Source organism: Leguminivora glycinivorella, chromosome 21, assembly GCF_023078275.1.
Source record: "Leguminivora glycinivorella isolate SPB_JAAS2020 chromosome 21, LegGlyc_1.1, whole genome shotgun sequence".
NCBI lineage: Eukaryota > Metazoa > Arthropoda > Insecta > Lepidoptera > Tortricidae > Leguminivora > Leguminivora glycinivorella.
Window position 1 is genome coordinate 14,522,222 of NC_062991.1, and position 16,178 is coordinate 14,538,399.

The 16,178-nt window shown below is 36.0% G+C and overlaps 1 protein-coding gene across 7 annotated transcripts in view; it reads left to right on the forward strand.

Moving 5' to 3' along the window:
- LOC125237419 (nuclear factor 1 B-type) overlaps window positions 1-16,178 on the forward strand; it is a 93,532-nt gene that overhangs the window by 62,893 nt on the left and 14,461 nt on the right. For 3 of the 7 annotated variants that reach the window (XM_048144472.1, XM_048144474.1, XM_048144475.1), the window contains exons 2-8: window positions 3,819-3,974; window positions 4,642-4,833; window positions 5,697-5,904; window positions 8,610-8,678; window positions 14,516-14,611; window positions 15,320-15,478; window positions 16,053-16,154. In XM_048144472.1, coding sequence (XP_048000429.1) covers window positions 3,819-3,974; window positions 4,642-4,833; window positions 5,697-5,904; window positions 8,610-8,678; window positions 14,516-14,611; window positions 15,320-15,478; window positions 16,053-16,154 — 982 coding nt within the window. The remainder of the gene's footprint in view (window positions 1-3,818; window positions 3,975-4,641; window positions 4,834-5,696; window positions 5,905-8,609; window positions 8,679-14,515; window positions 14,612-15,319; window positions 15,479-16,052; window positions 16,155-16,178) is intronic. The other 4 variants (XM_048144477.1, XM_048144476.1, XM_048144478.1 and 1 more) reach the window with 4 other exon arrangements.

The following is a 16,178-nucleotide window of genomic DNA, read 5'->3' on the forward strand; positions in this document are numbered from 1 at the left end:
TTGGGTTAAACAGAGACATATATGTTGGCGCAGGAGAAATAATAGCTAACAGAGACAAACTTATATGTTTTTTGTTTCTATATTTTTTTATTTGGCCAAGTAACAAAACACGTTACATTCTAGCAAGTCAATTTACAGGTCATTGCTAAAACTAGTCATGCAATGTCTTAAAATTAAGCTTATAAAAACAAAATTTATTGATATTCATATAAGATTATACATTATTTTTCATTTTATCAGTAAACTCATTGATTGAACAGAAGGGATTACATTGAAAGAAACGTTTCAGTTTATTTTTAAATTCTGTACATGTTAAATTTTATAATTAGACTTAAGTATAAATTCATACATTTTTATATTAAAGGAAAAAATGGAAAAATTACCGGAAATTGTCGGAAGCGTAAATTTTTCAATTTTTTCCTTTAATATAAAAATGTTTAGAATCGTTAGCAGACGTTTCTGCTTGTTAAAAATAAATTCATACATGGCTGAAATATATCTAAATTTCGCTAAATCATCATTCGGCTAGGCCCTCCTAAAAAAGATTGAGTACGCCTGTACCAGACACTTTATCTACAACATGCAAATGTTCACAAACTTATTTTCGTCAAAACCCTCCCCTTAAGGATAAACCCCTGACCCCATTTCGCACAAAAATACATGTGTCATATCAACATACAATTAATTGATATTCGACGCATGCGCGAGTATTGTGATGGCTTGAATCATAACGTAATGTATGCAAATGCAGCGTGTTTATTATGTGAGGAATTCAGGATTTACCTAACTGTGGTGTTTGCGAGTTGTCGTTAAGTTTAATCGAGTATGAGCGAATGGGATAAATATAGGAAAAAATACCACATCAACTTTTAACCTCGATTTTGATCAATGGGATGCTTAGTAATATCTAAAAGACATGAAGGAATTTAAACATCACATCACAGTATGTAAACCAACGAAAACCATTTACTGAAGCCTGTTAATATTTAAGTTACACAGAGCAACTTTTACTATGGGACCAACACCCAAAACGCGAAATAAAAATTTACTCTCCCATAGGAAATACTTACTATAAAAAATAAAACTACCTATGAAACTGTCAGAAGATATTTTCGTGATTTCGGGGTTGATCCCATAGTAAAAGTTTCTCAGTATCACCTGGACATTTACGGGTTACAGTAAATGGTCTTCGTTAGTTTACATACTGTGTAATATTGTTTACATTATTTTACCCTTTGACTTCATCTAATATATCCAAAGAATCTGAATGTAAAGAATCTATGAAGTACGGATACGGGAATCTTCTGTTTTGTCTTAATTAGATTTGTTTTGTTTGTCCTTTTTACATTGTATTATGTAACTAGTCTATCGATACGGACTTTATAAATTTCACAGAGTATTAGTCCCCTGTAATACTGTTTAAGTACGTTTATTTAATCAATAAAATATGTGAGTGTGTTTAGTAAAACGTCCCACTTCACCATTAAGGCGAGATTTACTTGTATCTTTATATGAATAAACTGACAAAGCGACTTAATAGCAATCGACAAAGTGAGACGTTTTCCCGTGCACACTCACATATAAATTTTCTTCTTTGTCAAACATTGCTTTTGAGTCTATTGAGTCTATATTTTTAATTGCTCTGAGTGGTCAATAGTTATCTACAGGTCATTGTTGTCGAAAATGATACCTAATTAGTAATTACCTACTAAGGATGTGTCTAGTTATGATCTTCTGGCCTCATTGTGATATCGGCATTAGGCCGATAGTCCACTATCATATGTTTATCATAGAAATATGATCATAGGTCTGTATGCCTCCCTTTTTCTCCAACGCCAAGAAAAAGGACAGCATGTTGTCTGTGACCATATTTCTATGATAAACATGATAGTGGACTATCGGCTTTACCCGCTTGAGGATATGTGACCTTCATTTATTTATTGTTTCATTATTGTTTCCTGTCTCTCTTAAGTCACCGCTACAATTTTTTGCAGTGTTTATAAAACTTAATACATTTACTGTAGTCTAGATATTCACAAAAGCTTTCAGTCCCTAAGTTATGACACTGTCCATTTATTCAGTGGCCGGATCACCTGTTGCTTATCAATCGAGCTTACCTACAACAGGTACATACACTTACACAGCTGTGTAAGTAGGATTAACATATTCGGTCAGGTAAATATGTAAAAGTAGCATTTTTCCCTAACCTCCTGAATATTTTTTTTTTTTCTCGCACCCTGTATGTTTTTTTCCAAAATCTGTAAATGCCATTTTTCATTAATTTGAAATTGATGGTCCCCTTAGACTATTTTCATGTAGGACTACGGGATCTCAAAATCAAAATACACCCTGTATAAGTCCTCATAGTAAAAATTAAAAAAAATTAAATGCACTTTTACTAAGTTTTGAAAATAAAATGAAGTCTTCTTTCAGCAAAATATGCTATCTATGATATTTAAGGTACTTTCCCTCCATGTGGCATCGCCGTGGGACACCCTGTATAATATCTAATGCCTTTAAACGAGCAATTATTGAATATTTATTTATATAAAATCTCAATCATGGAACCATCTTGCTGAAATTCGTTACGTGCCGGTTTTTGGGGGTGAAAAATCGACCTAGCTTAGGTTTAGGTTCCGAGAAACGAATTTTTGAATTTTCATTCGAATTATGAAACACAAAATACGGTGGAATAGAACTCCGAGCGAAGCTCGGTCACCTAGGTACTAACTAATGGTGAGTCACACGTTTTTATAATAAAGTTAACAAATTGGTCAATGAAGAGTGTTAGACTCTCATCGCAACTCGTCTCTGCTCTTTAGTTGACAAGGAAGCCTTAACAATTAAACATTACATCTTCCTTTATAGATAGGAACTCGGCAGTCCCGGTACGTCCATTATAAGTATACAACAATAGTATTCTACGAATCTGCTGCGTTTATCGTATATAGGATTTAAACTAACGCCAAAACCTTATATTTGGCTTAGTTCAAGATGTTCGCCTTGCAGCCTTTAAAAGCCTCTGTTTACTTCGTATGTTTGTTTTGAGAATATATTATAATAATATATCATCAAAACATGTCTGTACATTAATTATGTCAATCCCTATTCGTTTAGATACTGTTTGTATGTCATGATTAACAAATATTTCCATTCCACAGCTATTTAAGTTATAAACTAACGAAGTTTGGATTAACTATTCCTATAAGAAATGCATTTGATCTACGTTCCATTGTCTTCAAGTTTCCTGAAAGCAGCAATATTTTACAGCTAACTGCTTGTAAAAACTTGAGAAGTTTTGTGGAGTTCTCGTCGCCAAAATATAGCCCCACGTTGGGCGCCAGTTAAAATGCTGGGTTCGAGTCCCAGTCTCGGAAGATTGTAAAAAAATATTTTGTGCTGGTATTTTTGCTATCGTTTACAGTTATAATACACAATCGAAGCTCTGTTTTTAAGATCCTTAAAATATCTCATTATATTGGAACTAAGTTTGTAAATTCTTTGAAATTAATTTGACGATACTATGATGATGAAAAAATGTACCAGGAAAATTGTCCAGAGTTTTGTTATTTTTTGGAAACCTAGCCAAGGTGAGAATCGTTAGCAGATAATCGAAAAAAAAAATGCTATATATCTCGGTCACAATAATATAGGAGAGTGTCAGAGACGAGACATTTGGCTCCATTTTCTGCAAACGATTTTCATTATTGACAAAAAGGCTAGATCCCATGATTCTTGAAAGAAATATCAGGATCAGAAATGAAACCTCCGTTTATTTTTCACGACTAATTATTTTCTGGTTATTGAAATGTTCACAGGACGAGTTCCATCCGTTCATAGAGGCCCTGATGCCCTTCGTAAAGTCCTTTTCGTACACATGGTTCAATCTGCAAGCGGCCAAGCGGAAATATTATAAGAAACACGAGAAACGGATGAGCCTTGAAGAGGAGCGGCATACGAAGTATGAGTTACAGGTAATTTTATTGTGTTATTGTTCATTTATAATTTGTTGTAAGAAAAAATGTGTAAATCTACACAATATCTATATACAGTGTATTAACAGCAAGTGGACTTTCTTTAAAAAAGCTAAATTAACACTTATTTTGATAACCATTCCCTGAATTTGATTAATAAATTAAAACATTTACTAAAAATTACGAAGTTAACGCAGTAAGGTAAGGTGGGCGAAGATTGAAGGGTTTTTCTTGCGGGGTAAGATGGAAAGCCGCCCGTGGTCCTTTATTATATGGAACATATTTCATCTTAACCCTCAAGAAAAGCCCTTCAATCTTTCCACACTTTACCTTACATTGAAAGTGCTGACGGAAAAACAATTACATACTTATAATTGTTTAGCCATATTTAAGAGTTTTTCGTCAATAATGTGACATTTATAAAATCATGTGGCATATTGTATCGTTCAAATAGACTCCTTTTGTTTATGTGTGTGCAGTTGAGATAATATTTTTCACCCAGCGTTTCTAAAATAGTTCTGTCTAAGAGTATTCACACTACAGTATTATCTGTCTTAGACTGTGTACGTTTTTGGACCAGACAGTAAACAAACTATTGCGCAGAACACTCCACTTGTCGCATTTAATACAATCACATAAAATTAAATATATCCTTTCGCATTTCCAGAATGAAAAGGCAGAAGTAAAACAAAAATGGGCATCACGGCTGCTAGGAAAACTGAGAAAGGACATCACACAGGACTGCCGGGAGGACTTCGTTCTAAGCATTACGGGGAAAAGGCCGGCTGTGTGTGTGCTGTCCAACCCAGATCAGAAGGGCAAGATGAGAAGGATAGACTGCTTGAGGCAGGCTGATAAGGTGAGATAGATATATGTTTGTAAATAACTGACAGAGATAGAGACTCCTGTGATAATAACATAACGCCGGGATAGCAAGATCACACTGTCAAAGTCAAAGTTCATCCCAATATTATTTAGATTCCTTTATATGACGTACAGACTCTACCTGTTCGGAAAGTCAAGAGTCCTGAAATGTATGGGGTTCAATACATTCCACGACTCTTGACTTTCCAAATAGACTCTATTTATTAATTTTTGTCATCTTAAAACTGTAAATGAGTAAATTTAGACAGTCGACATATTGCACCTACCACGAAGTTACAGCAGAGAACTGCGAAATTTGCCATTAAACAAAATTGAGAGAACGGTTCAGGATAGACAATTTGTAGAAACCTCTTAGACGATAATGTAAAGGAAAACGGGCACTTTGTCCCATGGATGTGTACTGACGAGACATGGCTCGGTTGAAAGGGCTTATTTATGACACCAACTTTGGATTACTTGCAGAGACTGAGCTATTAAAAATGGCGCATATAATCTGTTGTACATACATACATACATACACACACATACAATCACGCCTGTTTCCCAGAGGGGTAGGCAGAGGGGTAATCTGTTGTAAATTATTATAAATCCATCATTCAGTAATTTTCAACAATTTCAACCCCTGTTTGTACGCCAGCAATTATTTGGAACTTGTACACTCTTTTTTGGTGTGTACTTAACACAGCAAACGGGAGTGTACAAGCTTCTAATGGGTTGGCAACGCGCATGTGACACTCCTTGAGTTGCGGTTACGGTGACCGCTTTCTATCAGGCGGGCCGTATGCTTGTTTGCCACCGAAGTAGTATAAAAAAAAACACTAAACTCTTTTTTTCCAGGTGTGGCGCCTAGACCTAGTAATGGTAATCCTATTCAAAGCGATACCCCTGGAGAGCACGGACGGTGAGCGCCTGGAGAAGCACCCAGAATGCGCGCAGCCGGGTCTCTGCGTGAACCCGTACCACATCAACGTGTCGGTCCGGGAGCTGGACCTGTACCTGGCCAACTTCATCAACAGTTATGGTAATGGGGGCGACGGTCTGCCAGGTCTTTCGCTCATCTTATCTTGTAGATGGTAGCTTAGCTTGAAGCGGGGTGTGCAGTGTAAAATTACTGGGTTCGGGGTCATGATCTCGTCAGCAGCGGGATGTGCAGTGTAAAGTTACTGTGTGGTTCGGGGTCATGATCTCGTCTGTCAAAAATGTTTTGAAATAAATCGTGAAAAAATATTTTAGGCAAAGTTGCAATTTTCATATCGCTCTCAAGAGTGATCATGGTTTCTCTTGCAGCGATTACAATATGTATATCCAAAATATATTTTTTCATAGTTAAATTACTGACTTATCAGAAAATTTGAAACTACTTCAACACTGCAACTGCTACTTATCATCAAGTAGAAACGTCCACGAGAAACAAACTTTTGAAGATATTTAAATTAAACTAGAAAAATTAAAGAGCCTACACCCATCTTAAAGGCCGGCAACGCACCTCCAACACCTGTGTTTCGGGTGTCCATTTGATCGCTTACCATCAGGCGACCTGTCTGCTCGTTTGCCTCCTATCCCATAAAAAAAAAATTACCCTTATAATAACTTGCGATTTGATCGGGTCTTCTTACTAGATCTTAGATATTTCCTTTATTTAAAAAAAAATAAAAAGTTATTAATGAATAAGTTGTTATGAGTCAGTCCAAAATCAAAAAAGTATTAAATGGGAACATACGTATCGTATTCTTATCAGGAAAAAGTAGAAGAAAATTTATTTTTCGCTAAAACAATTTTCACTTTTGTATGAGCCGGGCCGCGCGAATCGGTCGAATCTCCATACAAAGATAAAAAAATTTTTTGCGAAAAAAAATTTTTATCCTACTTTTTCCTGATGAGAATACGATACTGAATACGCCCTTAAACGGATCACCACCATTTTTGTTACACCCTGTATATGATCGGCCTCAGTGACGTTCGACCTAACGCTGCACGCCCCGCTGAATTCTAGTTGCTTTTCACTGAGTTTGCATGGTGCATGGACATCCGTATTTCATGTAGTCAAAATCTACTGTACAAGATGAAAAAGTAGATCATACCGAACTGAAAAATTATTTATGTTTTTTGGAATTTATGTGCGAAATGTCATTTGATATTTGCCAGTCGCTTTTCGGTGAAGGATAACATCGTGAGGAAACCGGACTAATTCCAATAAGGTCTAGTTTATTTTTTGGGTTGGAAGATCAGATGGCAGTCGCTTTCGTAAAAACTAGTGCCTACGCGAAATCTTGGGATTAGTTGTCAAAGCGGACCGGGGGGGGTACTCAGCACACTTGTATGAGCTTCAATCAAAATACAAAGATATAGAGCATCAAAGTTCCGGAGGCTTGTGACGTCACTTCTAAGTAAAAATTGTACCTAGGCGTGACGTCACGCGAAACTTCAACGCACTGTACCGTCGTCATTTTTCGTTTAAGAGAAAAAATTCTTTGATAATCTAACTGTCGGACTAATTAGTTTTTTTAGTCGTCTCGCCTATAGGCTAGTTTCTTACTAGTCAAATCAGCTTCTTTTTGTCTCTTTCTCTCGCGCTATGAACTGTCAAAACGATTTGCTAATATGGAATTACTATGAAATACTGAGGAGTGACGTCACGGTCAATTCATTTACTTTATATCTTTCTCTTTGACTTATGAAATAGAAATTATGTTATAAAATAACTACTGTCCATATTTTTCTCCTAATTATGTGGTGCTTTATTTCGTGCACTGCATAACAGTTATTTGTTTTACAAGGGGGCAAAGTTGTTGTTTAACCGCACGTGCCAATATTGATACCCGAGCTAGCGAAATATTCCAATATTGAACCGCGAGCTTAGCGAGTGGTTCAATAAGTGGAATCTAGAGCGTTGCAAGTGTTTCAAGGCACGAAGGTTAAACAAACTTTGCCACCGAGTGAAACACAAAATTTTTCACCACACCAACACGAACAAAATACAGAACTATAAAACATGAAACTAAATCAAATCTATCAATTTATTCAATATTTATGATTCAAAATCATCATTTGTAGGTAAATTCTACCAGCCAGCTCAAGATATCAAGTTAAAATTTGTATGAAATTACTTTGCACTCTTGCGGATAAGATGCAATTTTGCTATACATACATACATACATACATACACTTTCGTGAGATCACGCCTGTACGTCCCATGAAGGGGTAGGCAGAGACATGTTTCGGGCCAATTCGGAGGCTGCGGAGGTCTGCGGAGTTTAGCCGTCGCGTGAACTCCTATATGCCTGAAGAGGGGCCTCCGAATTGGCCCAAAACATGTCACAGCAATAGCGATATAATAACGTGAGTACAACCGTAGTTCAATTAATTATTAGCAAAGTTATCCTTTACCAGTTGGTGTGGTGAAAAATATTTGATTTTACACTGAGAGAAATTTGCATTGTGAATTTAACAAGTTCGACTTGTTGCGGTTTATCCGTTTGAATCAGCCAAACGTATGTTTAAAACAATATGTGTCTTGTTTTTATAAAATCGACTTGTTGATTCAAATATATTGATTCAAATGACAAGTAGCGTTGTTTGAACCAAAGAGCACGTAGGCGCTATTTTAACCAAAAAGCTTGTTGAACGAACATGAAAACTTTGTATTTTCAAGTATAGGAAACTAGCTCAGATGAGCCGCGCGGTCCGCCCCGCTTCACGCTCAATATGAGCGTGTACTCATGCCTCACACTAACAGGTCGTGTGTTTCAGATATCCTAAGTGGGTCTCTCTCGCCCAACCCGCGAGAGAAAGAGAACGAACACGACGCGAAGAGCAAAGGTAACGCCGATGTCGGTGTGCGGTGTGTTGTTTCTTTTGTAGGTGGTCGGTTTAGGAAAAAAAAAATAGACTATTTACTATGGGATAGGAAGTAAATTGTAAAAAAAAAACTGAAGATGATTCAAAATTTAAAATTTGGTAGATGATAAAAAAAATATATTATAGGACATTCTTACACAGATTGACTGAGGCCCACGGTAAGTTCAAGAAGGCTTGTGTTGTGGGTACTCAGACAACGATATATTTAATATATAAATACTTATATACATAGAAAACATCCATGACTCAGAAACAAATATCTGTGCTCATCACACAAATAAATGTCCTTACCGGGATTCGAACCCGGACCGCGGCGCAGCAGGCAGGGTCACTACCGACTGCGCCAGACCGGTCGTCCAAAATATGATAGGTATAATAAATAGATAAATTTCGATAGGACATGTAGCACCATGGAGGTAGCATTTCTATTTTTTTTGCCACTTATATGAAGTGTGATATTTTTGAAAAAAAAAATCATTTCTACAAAGTATCATAATAACACTTTTTGTAATAACAATTGACCTACTTCCGAGATAGAACACTCGTAAATCATGATGAAAAACTATAGTTTAGGCATGTAAAAAATGTCTAATATAATAAATAAAAAAAAAACAATATTTCAACCTAAATCCCATACACAAATCAGCTAGGTACTACCCAATGTACTTTATTAATATATCATAATAGTTTTTTTTCTTCATATTAATAGTATTTTATTTCTTAAGTCTCATATTGTGACAATATAAATGATTACAAAAGAAGTTACTTAATAATAAAACATTCTAAACATGAACAAACGAAATCTTAAAATTAACTTACTATCATAATAGTTAAGAGGTTGAAGTGGAATAGGTATAATATAATACATCCCCAGTTAGCAGAAGTCTTCGTATAAAACCACAAATCTAAACTCGTTCTCACTTAACCTCTCGTATGCTTAGGAGCAGATCTGCTCCATATTGTTTCAACTTTAACATGTAGTTATTATGACTAATATATTAATGACAATTTTTTGACAGACGCATACGAAAGGTTAAGTCAGTCACCGATGACATACAAACTTGTTTAGTTTTAAAATAGTTTTATATTGGGACCGTGCACGACGACAACGCCACGTGACAGGTGACCATTATGGGCAATATTGTCGCCGCGGTCAAGCGAGAAATAAGTAAACATTGTGAAAAAATTAATGAAATTTTGTTTATTTTACTATATTAGACAATTTTGGACGATGGTGGTTATAACATTATCACCAATAATATTAAAATTGTTGTTTCCAGTGAGAAATTAACAAACTGGTGACTAAAACGGGGTTTCGTAACATCACTCACGAAATCATTTTCCAACCAGAGACTATAATAAATGCAAGAAATTGGTGCTAGCTGGGCATTTTCTAGAGATTGAAGACATTATTCCACCATTTGTACTTATGTGCAATAAAGTATAAATAAATCATTGGCTTTTGAAATTGTTGATCAGTTCACTGCTATGCTATGTCAATTTCATAGGCTAACTGTAAGTATATATCATTTACAGGGTACAGGGTTTATTGTCAAATAAAAACAAACTCTATAATAACTTTTAATTATAATATACATTACAAAAACTTGTTTCATTTACTTGAAAATATTGGAGGTTTACCAGATATCACATCAAATATGTAATCATCAATGCGATGAAATCCCTAAGTTCTCAGGAATTGTATTTAAAATGTGATAAGCCTGCAGTGGATTGCTTCTACCTACTTCTATTGTTCTCTTGCTCCTTCGTCCCATTGAAACCTCGATATTTACGCATTTTCGTCAATCCGTTTCGATTTGTACACAGGAGCACACATGAGAAAACAACTCAAATTATTTTGGAACATAAATAACTGGGATTGGCTTCCACATCGGCTTTTCTACCTCCAATAAAGTTTGTACTACAAATTCACCGTAAATTCAATTCAATACTTGTATGAAATGATCACGCACTTTAAGTAAAACTTCAGAGGTGAGATGACACTTTTCTTCTTACGGCAATTATCCACTTAAACGGTGGTTTCGTTTCCACCACGGTCTTGGAAATTGCTAGAATTTAGTCGCTATTTTTTTTGGAGTTATTACAATTCACCATAACAAATTTTACTAGGTCCATATTAAAATTTATTTCAAAAACGATATGAAAATGTTACTTTACTCCAATATGAATTTGACATCGTAAGTCAGCGACCAAGATGTCAATTTTGGCCATAGTGAGCGCTGTGATCGTTTTAGCTACCCCCTCCACCCGCTTTGCACCCTGCCAATAATTAGATGGTTCCATTTCTGAAACCAAATGAACGACGCAGCGGGGGGGCTTACTATTCTAAACTAAACGACAATAAAAATGGATCAACCCAAAACTTGACTTTGTCCAAAATAAAAATAATCTAAAACATATTTTTCGATTTATTCTTGTCAGAGCTGTCTAATTCGTGCAACCGTAAACCCAAAAAGATATTTAAGATTAAAAAAAAATTGTAGCGTTATTTTGTTAAATGAAGCATTTAATATTAGTAGTGTATTTTTATAGGTAATGACTAATGTACATAATAAATATAAGTGCAAAGCAATAAACTTAGACACTGAACTCATATTGAAATTGGTGATACACCACGCTTTTGATTTTATGCAAGGGACATTGATGACGAGCTATAGCTGCTTCATTTACCGCCTTATTTATTTATTTATTAGTAAAAACATGTTTACATGACATTACAGTAAAACCAATGCGTCACGAAACTTAGATAATAAAACAGAGAGAAAATAAAGAGAACAATAATAATGAAAAAGAACAATAAAAATAAAATTAAACAATTGATTTTGGCTTATAAAGTTTTTATTCTCAAATAAATTATGTATATTGCATTTATAATGTACCTAAACTAAACCGACCACCAAATCGTTACTTCTAAAGAAACAACATAACCAGTGATTGGTGTTGCACAGTGTCCTTCAAATTTTCTTTGATGTTCTCTAGTAATTTGTGGATTTTTAAATTCTTAATCCCGCATTGGCTTGCTCTCACACATTTCATGCTTTTTGGTTTCGAAATTATTTTCAGATTTGGACGTATCTTTATCTTTATATCTTTATTGTGAGCGAAAGTTTTCATTATTGGTTTATTCTATGTACAAAATAGTTTCGTAGTTATCAGCATTGAAAAGATTGGTAAACATTTATGATTTTTTTTAATATGTACCCATTATAACTGCATTGTTAACTTTAATATTTAAGATTATCTTCTGCATTTTCTAAGAATTATTTATTAATTGTATTTTTTTAAGTTTGTCTACTTACAATTATATATAAAAAAATGTTCTAATAGAGAACCTTTACTTTGACCTAGGTAAGTATATCTTATTATAAACTGCAAAATTTTCGTTCATCAGTAAAGGTTGATCATGCTCGTTTGTTGTTATTTGTACATGTAGTCGGTGTTCTTTCTCTTTCACTCTTTTTATCTCCATATTTGTCGATGCTTTTCTAACGTATACTTCATTTTGGTCACGGAAAAGCATTGACTTTTTTTAGTTTCTTGAGATGTTTGACGAGGAGTCATTGCAGCCAAAAAATGTCAGATATTTCAATGATCCTATGTATTTACTTATTATAAATGCTTAATATGCTTAATATTAACTTGAAAGACAGATGATATGTGTTTATTAGGTACTAAATAATATGGCGCTTATCACGTTTTGATATCTTGGCTTCTACGACTTATCTCTCGAAATATCTGTCACATTATAAATAGTTTTGATATTTTTGGTATGCGATGTCTCATCCAGAGGAATGTTTATGTGGCTTCCTGTAAATATGCCCCTGTATTTGTATGGAAAATTATTATAGACTATTGGATATAGTGTTAGATATAGATGGTTCTAGTGTTCATACAGTTTGTATGGATGGTTGAACTATAGTTTCTAGATGGTTCATTTCAGCAATGTGAAGTGGATTAAGGTTTTTAAAAAAATTGTTGTTATCTATTAATTGACTCTTATAATTGATCGTTTTGCAACATTCTATACATTTAATTAATTATTTGTCTATTTTGCTAATCAATTAGGCACTGGTCCCACCGCGAGCTAGTAAGCTATGAGCTCTATAAAAACGAACAAAAGATAATCACTCCCGTGTAAATAAAAGAGACACGGCGATGTTTATAGTTACTCGCCCAGCGGTGAGTTTTGCACGGGAGTGCTTATCTTTTGTTCGTTTTTATAGCCGATAGCTCATAGCTTACTAGCTCGCGGTGGGACCAGTGCCTTACGCTATCTAATATTTTTCCAGTTCTGAAACATTTTCATAAATAAGTCTTATTTTACTCGTCTTTTTTGTTTATAGATAGGTATAGGTATGCAATAATAGGTACAATTGCATCTATTTCAGTCGCCTTTTTAAGTATTTGAAATTAAACGAAAATTCTTGATAGTACTTAGACATAGAAGACCTATCTTCTAGCTACGTTATTAGGCACTGGTACCATCAAAGGCCAGTAAGCGATGAACTATCAAAACGATAACGATGAAGGAACAAAAGAAAATCGCTCCCGTGTATATAAGTATAACCACAAAATTAAAATTTTGAAAAACCCCCGACCGCGACATAGTAGACCGATTTTCATGAAACATGGCTAAGAACACTCCCGACTAACTCAGCTTTCAGACAAAACAAAAAAAATCTAAATCGGTTCATCCGTTCGGGAGCTACGATGCCACAGACAGACACACACACACAGAGACGTACAGACAGACAAACAGACAGGCAGACAGACAGACACGTCAAATTTATAACACCCCGTCGTTTTTGCGTCGGGGGTTAAAAGAGTGATCGATTTATGGTCCATCGCTCGGCGACAAACTATAACTCGCTCGCGTTGTCATCGCGTCTCTTACGGCTTAGCCACGACATTGGTCTAACGCCGTGTCTTGCGTGGGCGACGGTCGCGCGACCGTCGCGCGACCGTCGCCGTCGCGTCTCATACTTCCATATCGATATTAAGGTTTGATTTCGTATGCGTCGCATTGCCGACGCGCGACCATCGCGCGACCGTCGCCCACGCAAGCCACGGCGTAAGCGCAACAGCGGTGAGCGGCAGCCATACACTGAGAGAAATTTGCATTGTGAATTTAACAAGTTCGACTTGTTGCGGTTTATCCGTTTAAATCAGCCAAACGTATGTTTAAAACAATATGTGTCAGGTTGTTTTTATAAAATCGACTTTTTGATTCAAATATATTGCCGATTCAAATGACAAGTAGCTTGTTGTTTGAACCAAAGAGCACGTAGGCGCTATTTTAACCAAAAAACTTGTTGAACGAACATGAAAACTGGTTGTATTTTCTCTCAGTGTACGTGCGAATGAAAAGTCTCATCGCTGTGTCTCGCTCCAATGTATGGCCGCCGCTCACCGCTGTCGCGCTTAGACCAATGTCGTGGCTGAGCCGTTATTTATACGGGAGCGACTATTTTTTGTTCATTCCTATCACCGATAGCTCATAGGTTACTCGCTTTTTTTTTTATTGTTGGGAAACAAACAGCGAAAAGTAATACAAATGTATAAACAAATATAGACTAAACATAAGCCAAACAGTTTCCACTTATAAAAACTAACATATTTTGTTGCTCAAACTAGACTTTTACAATTTCGTTAATTTTGGTGGGACCAGTGCCTTGAAAAGTCTTCTGCATCAATTCGACAACTCCCAAAACAATTGCTGAAATGACCTCTCCCCGTAGTTTGCAGCGATGTCACTGAATGTATCTGGGAACTTTCAGGCTATAGCCACAATCCGTACAACGGAGTAATTTGCAACGATATTATTCTAGCGACCGGCGTCTTCTCGTCCAAGGAACTATGGAAGCTGTCCAAAGGTAATCTTCACTATTCTATTATTTATATAAGATTTTTAAATACACAAATTAAGATCACATCTAAATCTAAAAATAAAACCTTGGAGGAAATTTAACAAGGATACAGCCGATATTTTCTTCTTATTTGACATTGCTAACATCTTGTGAGAGGGATCCGCCATCTCTTTGGCCATCAGTTACGGAAGTTACCCTCCATCCCTTCAACTATCTCCGCTTAAAAAATTACGTCAATTCTTCGCTCCGTTTTGCAGTGAAAGACGGACAAACAAACAGACTCACACTTTTCCATTTATAATATTAGTATGGATATAAGGAATCTAACGATAATTTTGGTTATGAAAGATGTTCGTATTCTTCTAAATTTCTGGGCTTTCTAAAAGTTTTATCCTTACTAGATTTCGAGAGCATTAACTAACTTACAAACCTTATTTTATTAATTGTTTTAAGAATGATAAAAACCAGAGACCATCATGCTTAAGAAAAAATTGCATAAGAACGTGTTAGCCATCCCGTGTGTCCCTTTTCACATTATCCGATCCGATATCGGATGTCGGAAGGATTTCAATGGAAAAAATCCAAGACGGCGCCTGTAATGCATGGGATATCGGTCCGACATCCGATATCGGATCGGATAATGTGAAAAGCTACCTAGATATAGATACTCAAAATAACGTGTATGATTTTTATAACTTGTCATGTATGCTCCAGCGTCAATCCTCCAAGAAACGGGTTCAGAGTCACCCAGCGGCTCGGGCGGTATAAAACTGGAGTCTGGGTACTACTGCGGTTACAATAGCCCGGCACCACCCGCCTTCGAACCACCAGCTGAAAGAGCTACGCCATCTATGCTTGTAGGACAGTGCTTCAGTAAGTATCTTATATATTGAAAATTTACCCAAAAGCATATTATCCTTTAAAAGCTGGCTTTCACTTACGCCAAATCGAGTCGCGTTGAATCGAGCCTTCCATGCATTTACTATGAACGATGATTTCGATTCGACTCGCCACTTTCATAGTAAATGCAGAAGGTGAATTATTGAGATTTGACTCGGCGAGCCTATTAAGTGGACGCCAGACATAAAATAGAGGTTTCTTCAGAATACAGAGAAACATGCCACGTCCTGACCAAACAAAGTTTTAGTAAATTGCCAATTCGCTCCAAGATCTATCTGTTGGATCTATCTGACCATCAGCAAATTCGGTCAAAACGCAATTTCGGTTGTGTTTAGCGAACACCCTACATAATTATGTTTAGAATCTTTGGCAGTTTATTTTTTCTCGGACTTCTGCATACAATAAGTATCTTTGCAGCATATCTGTCTGATATTCTGTGCGTTCAGTTCCCATCAATGGTAGGTTAGACTGGTGGATAAAGTTAATCCGTTCGATCTAAAGGTTTTTCTAGCGCTTTTTATTTAATCACATCTATCGTTTCCTTCAGGTATCCCTCCCAGTTCAGCGGGTCTCAGCCAAGCTCCGCTGGTGTCGTCCAACACCATATTCTACCAGCACCCACCGCCGCCCACCGACACACATCCAACTGGTGAGTAATCAAAAGTATTCAGAA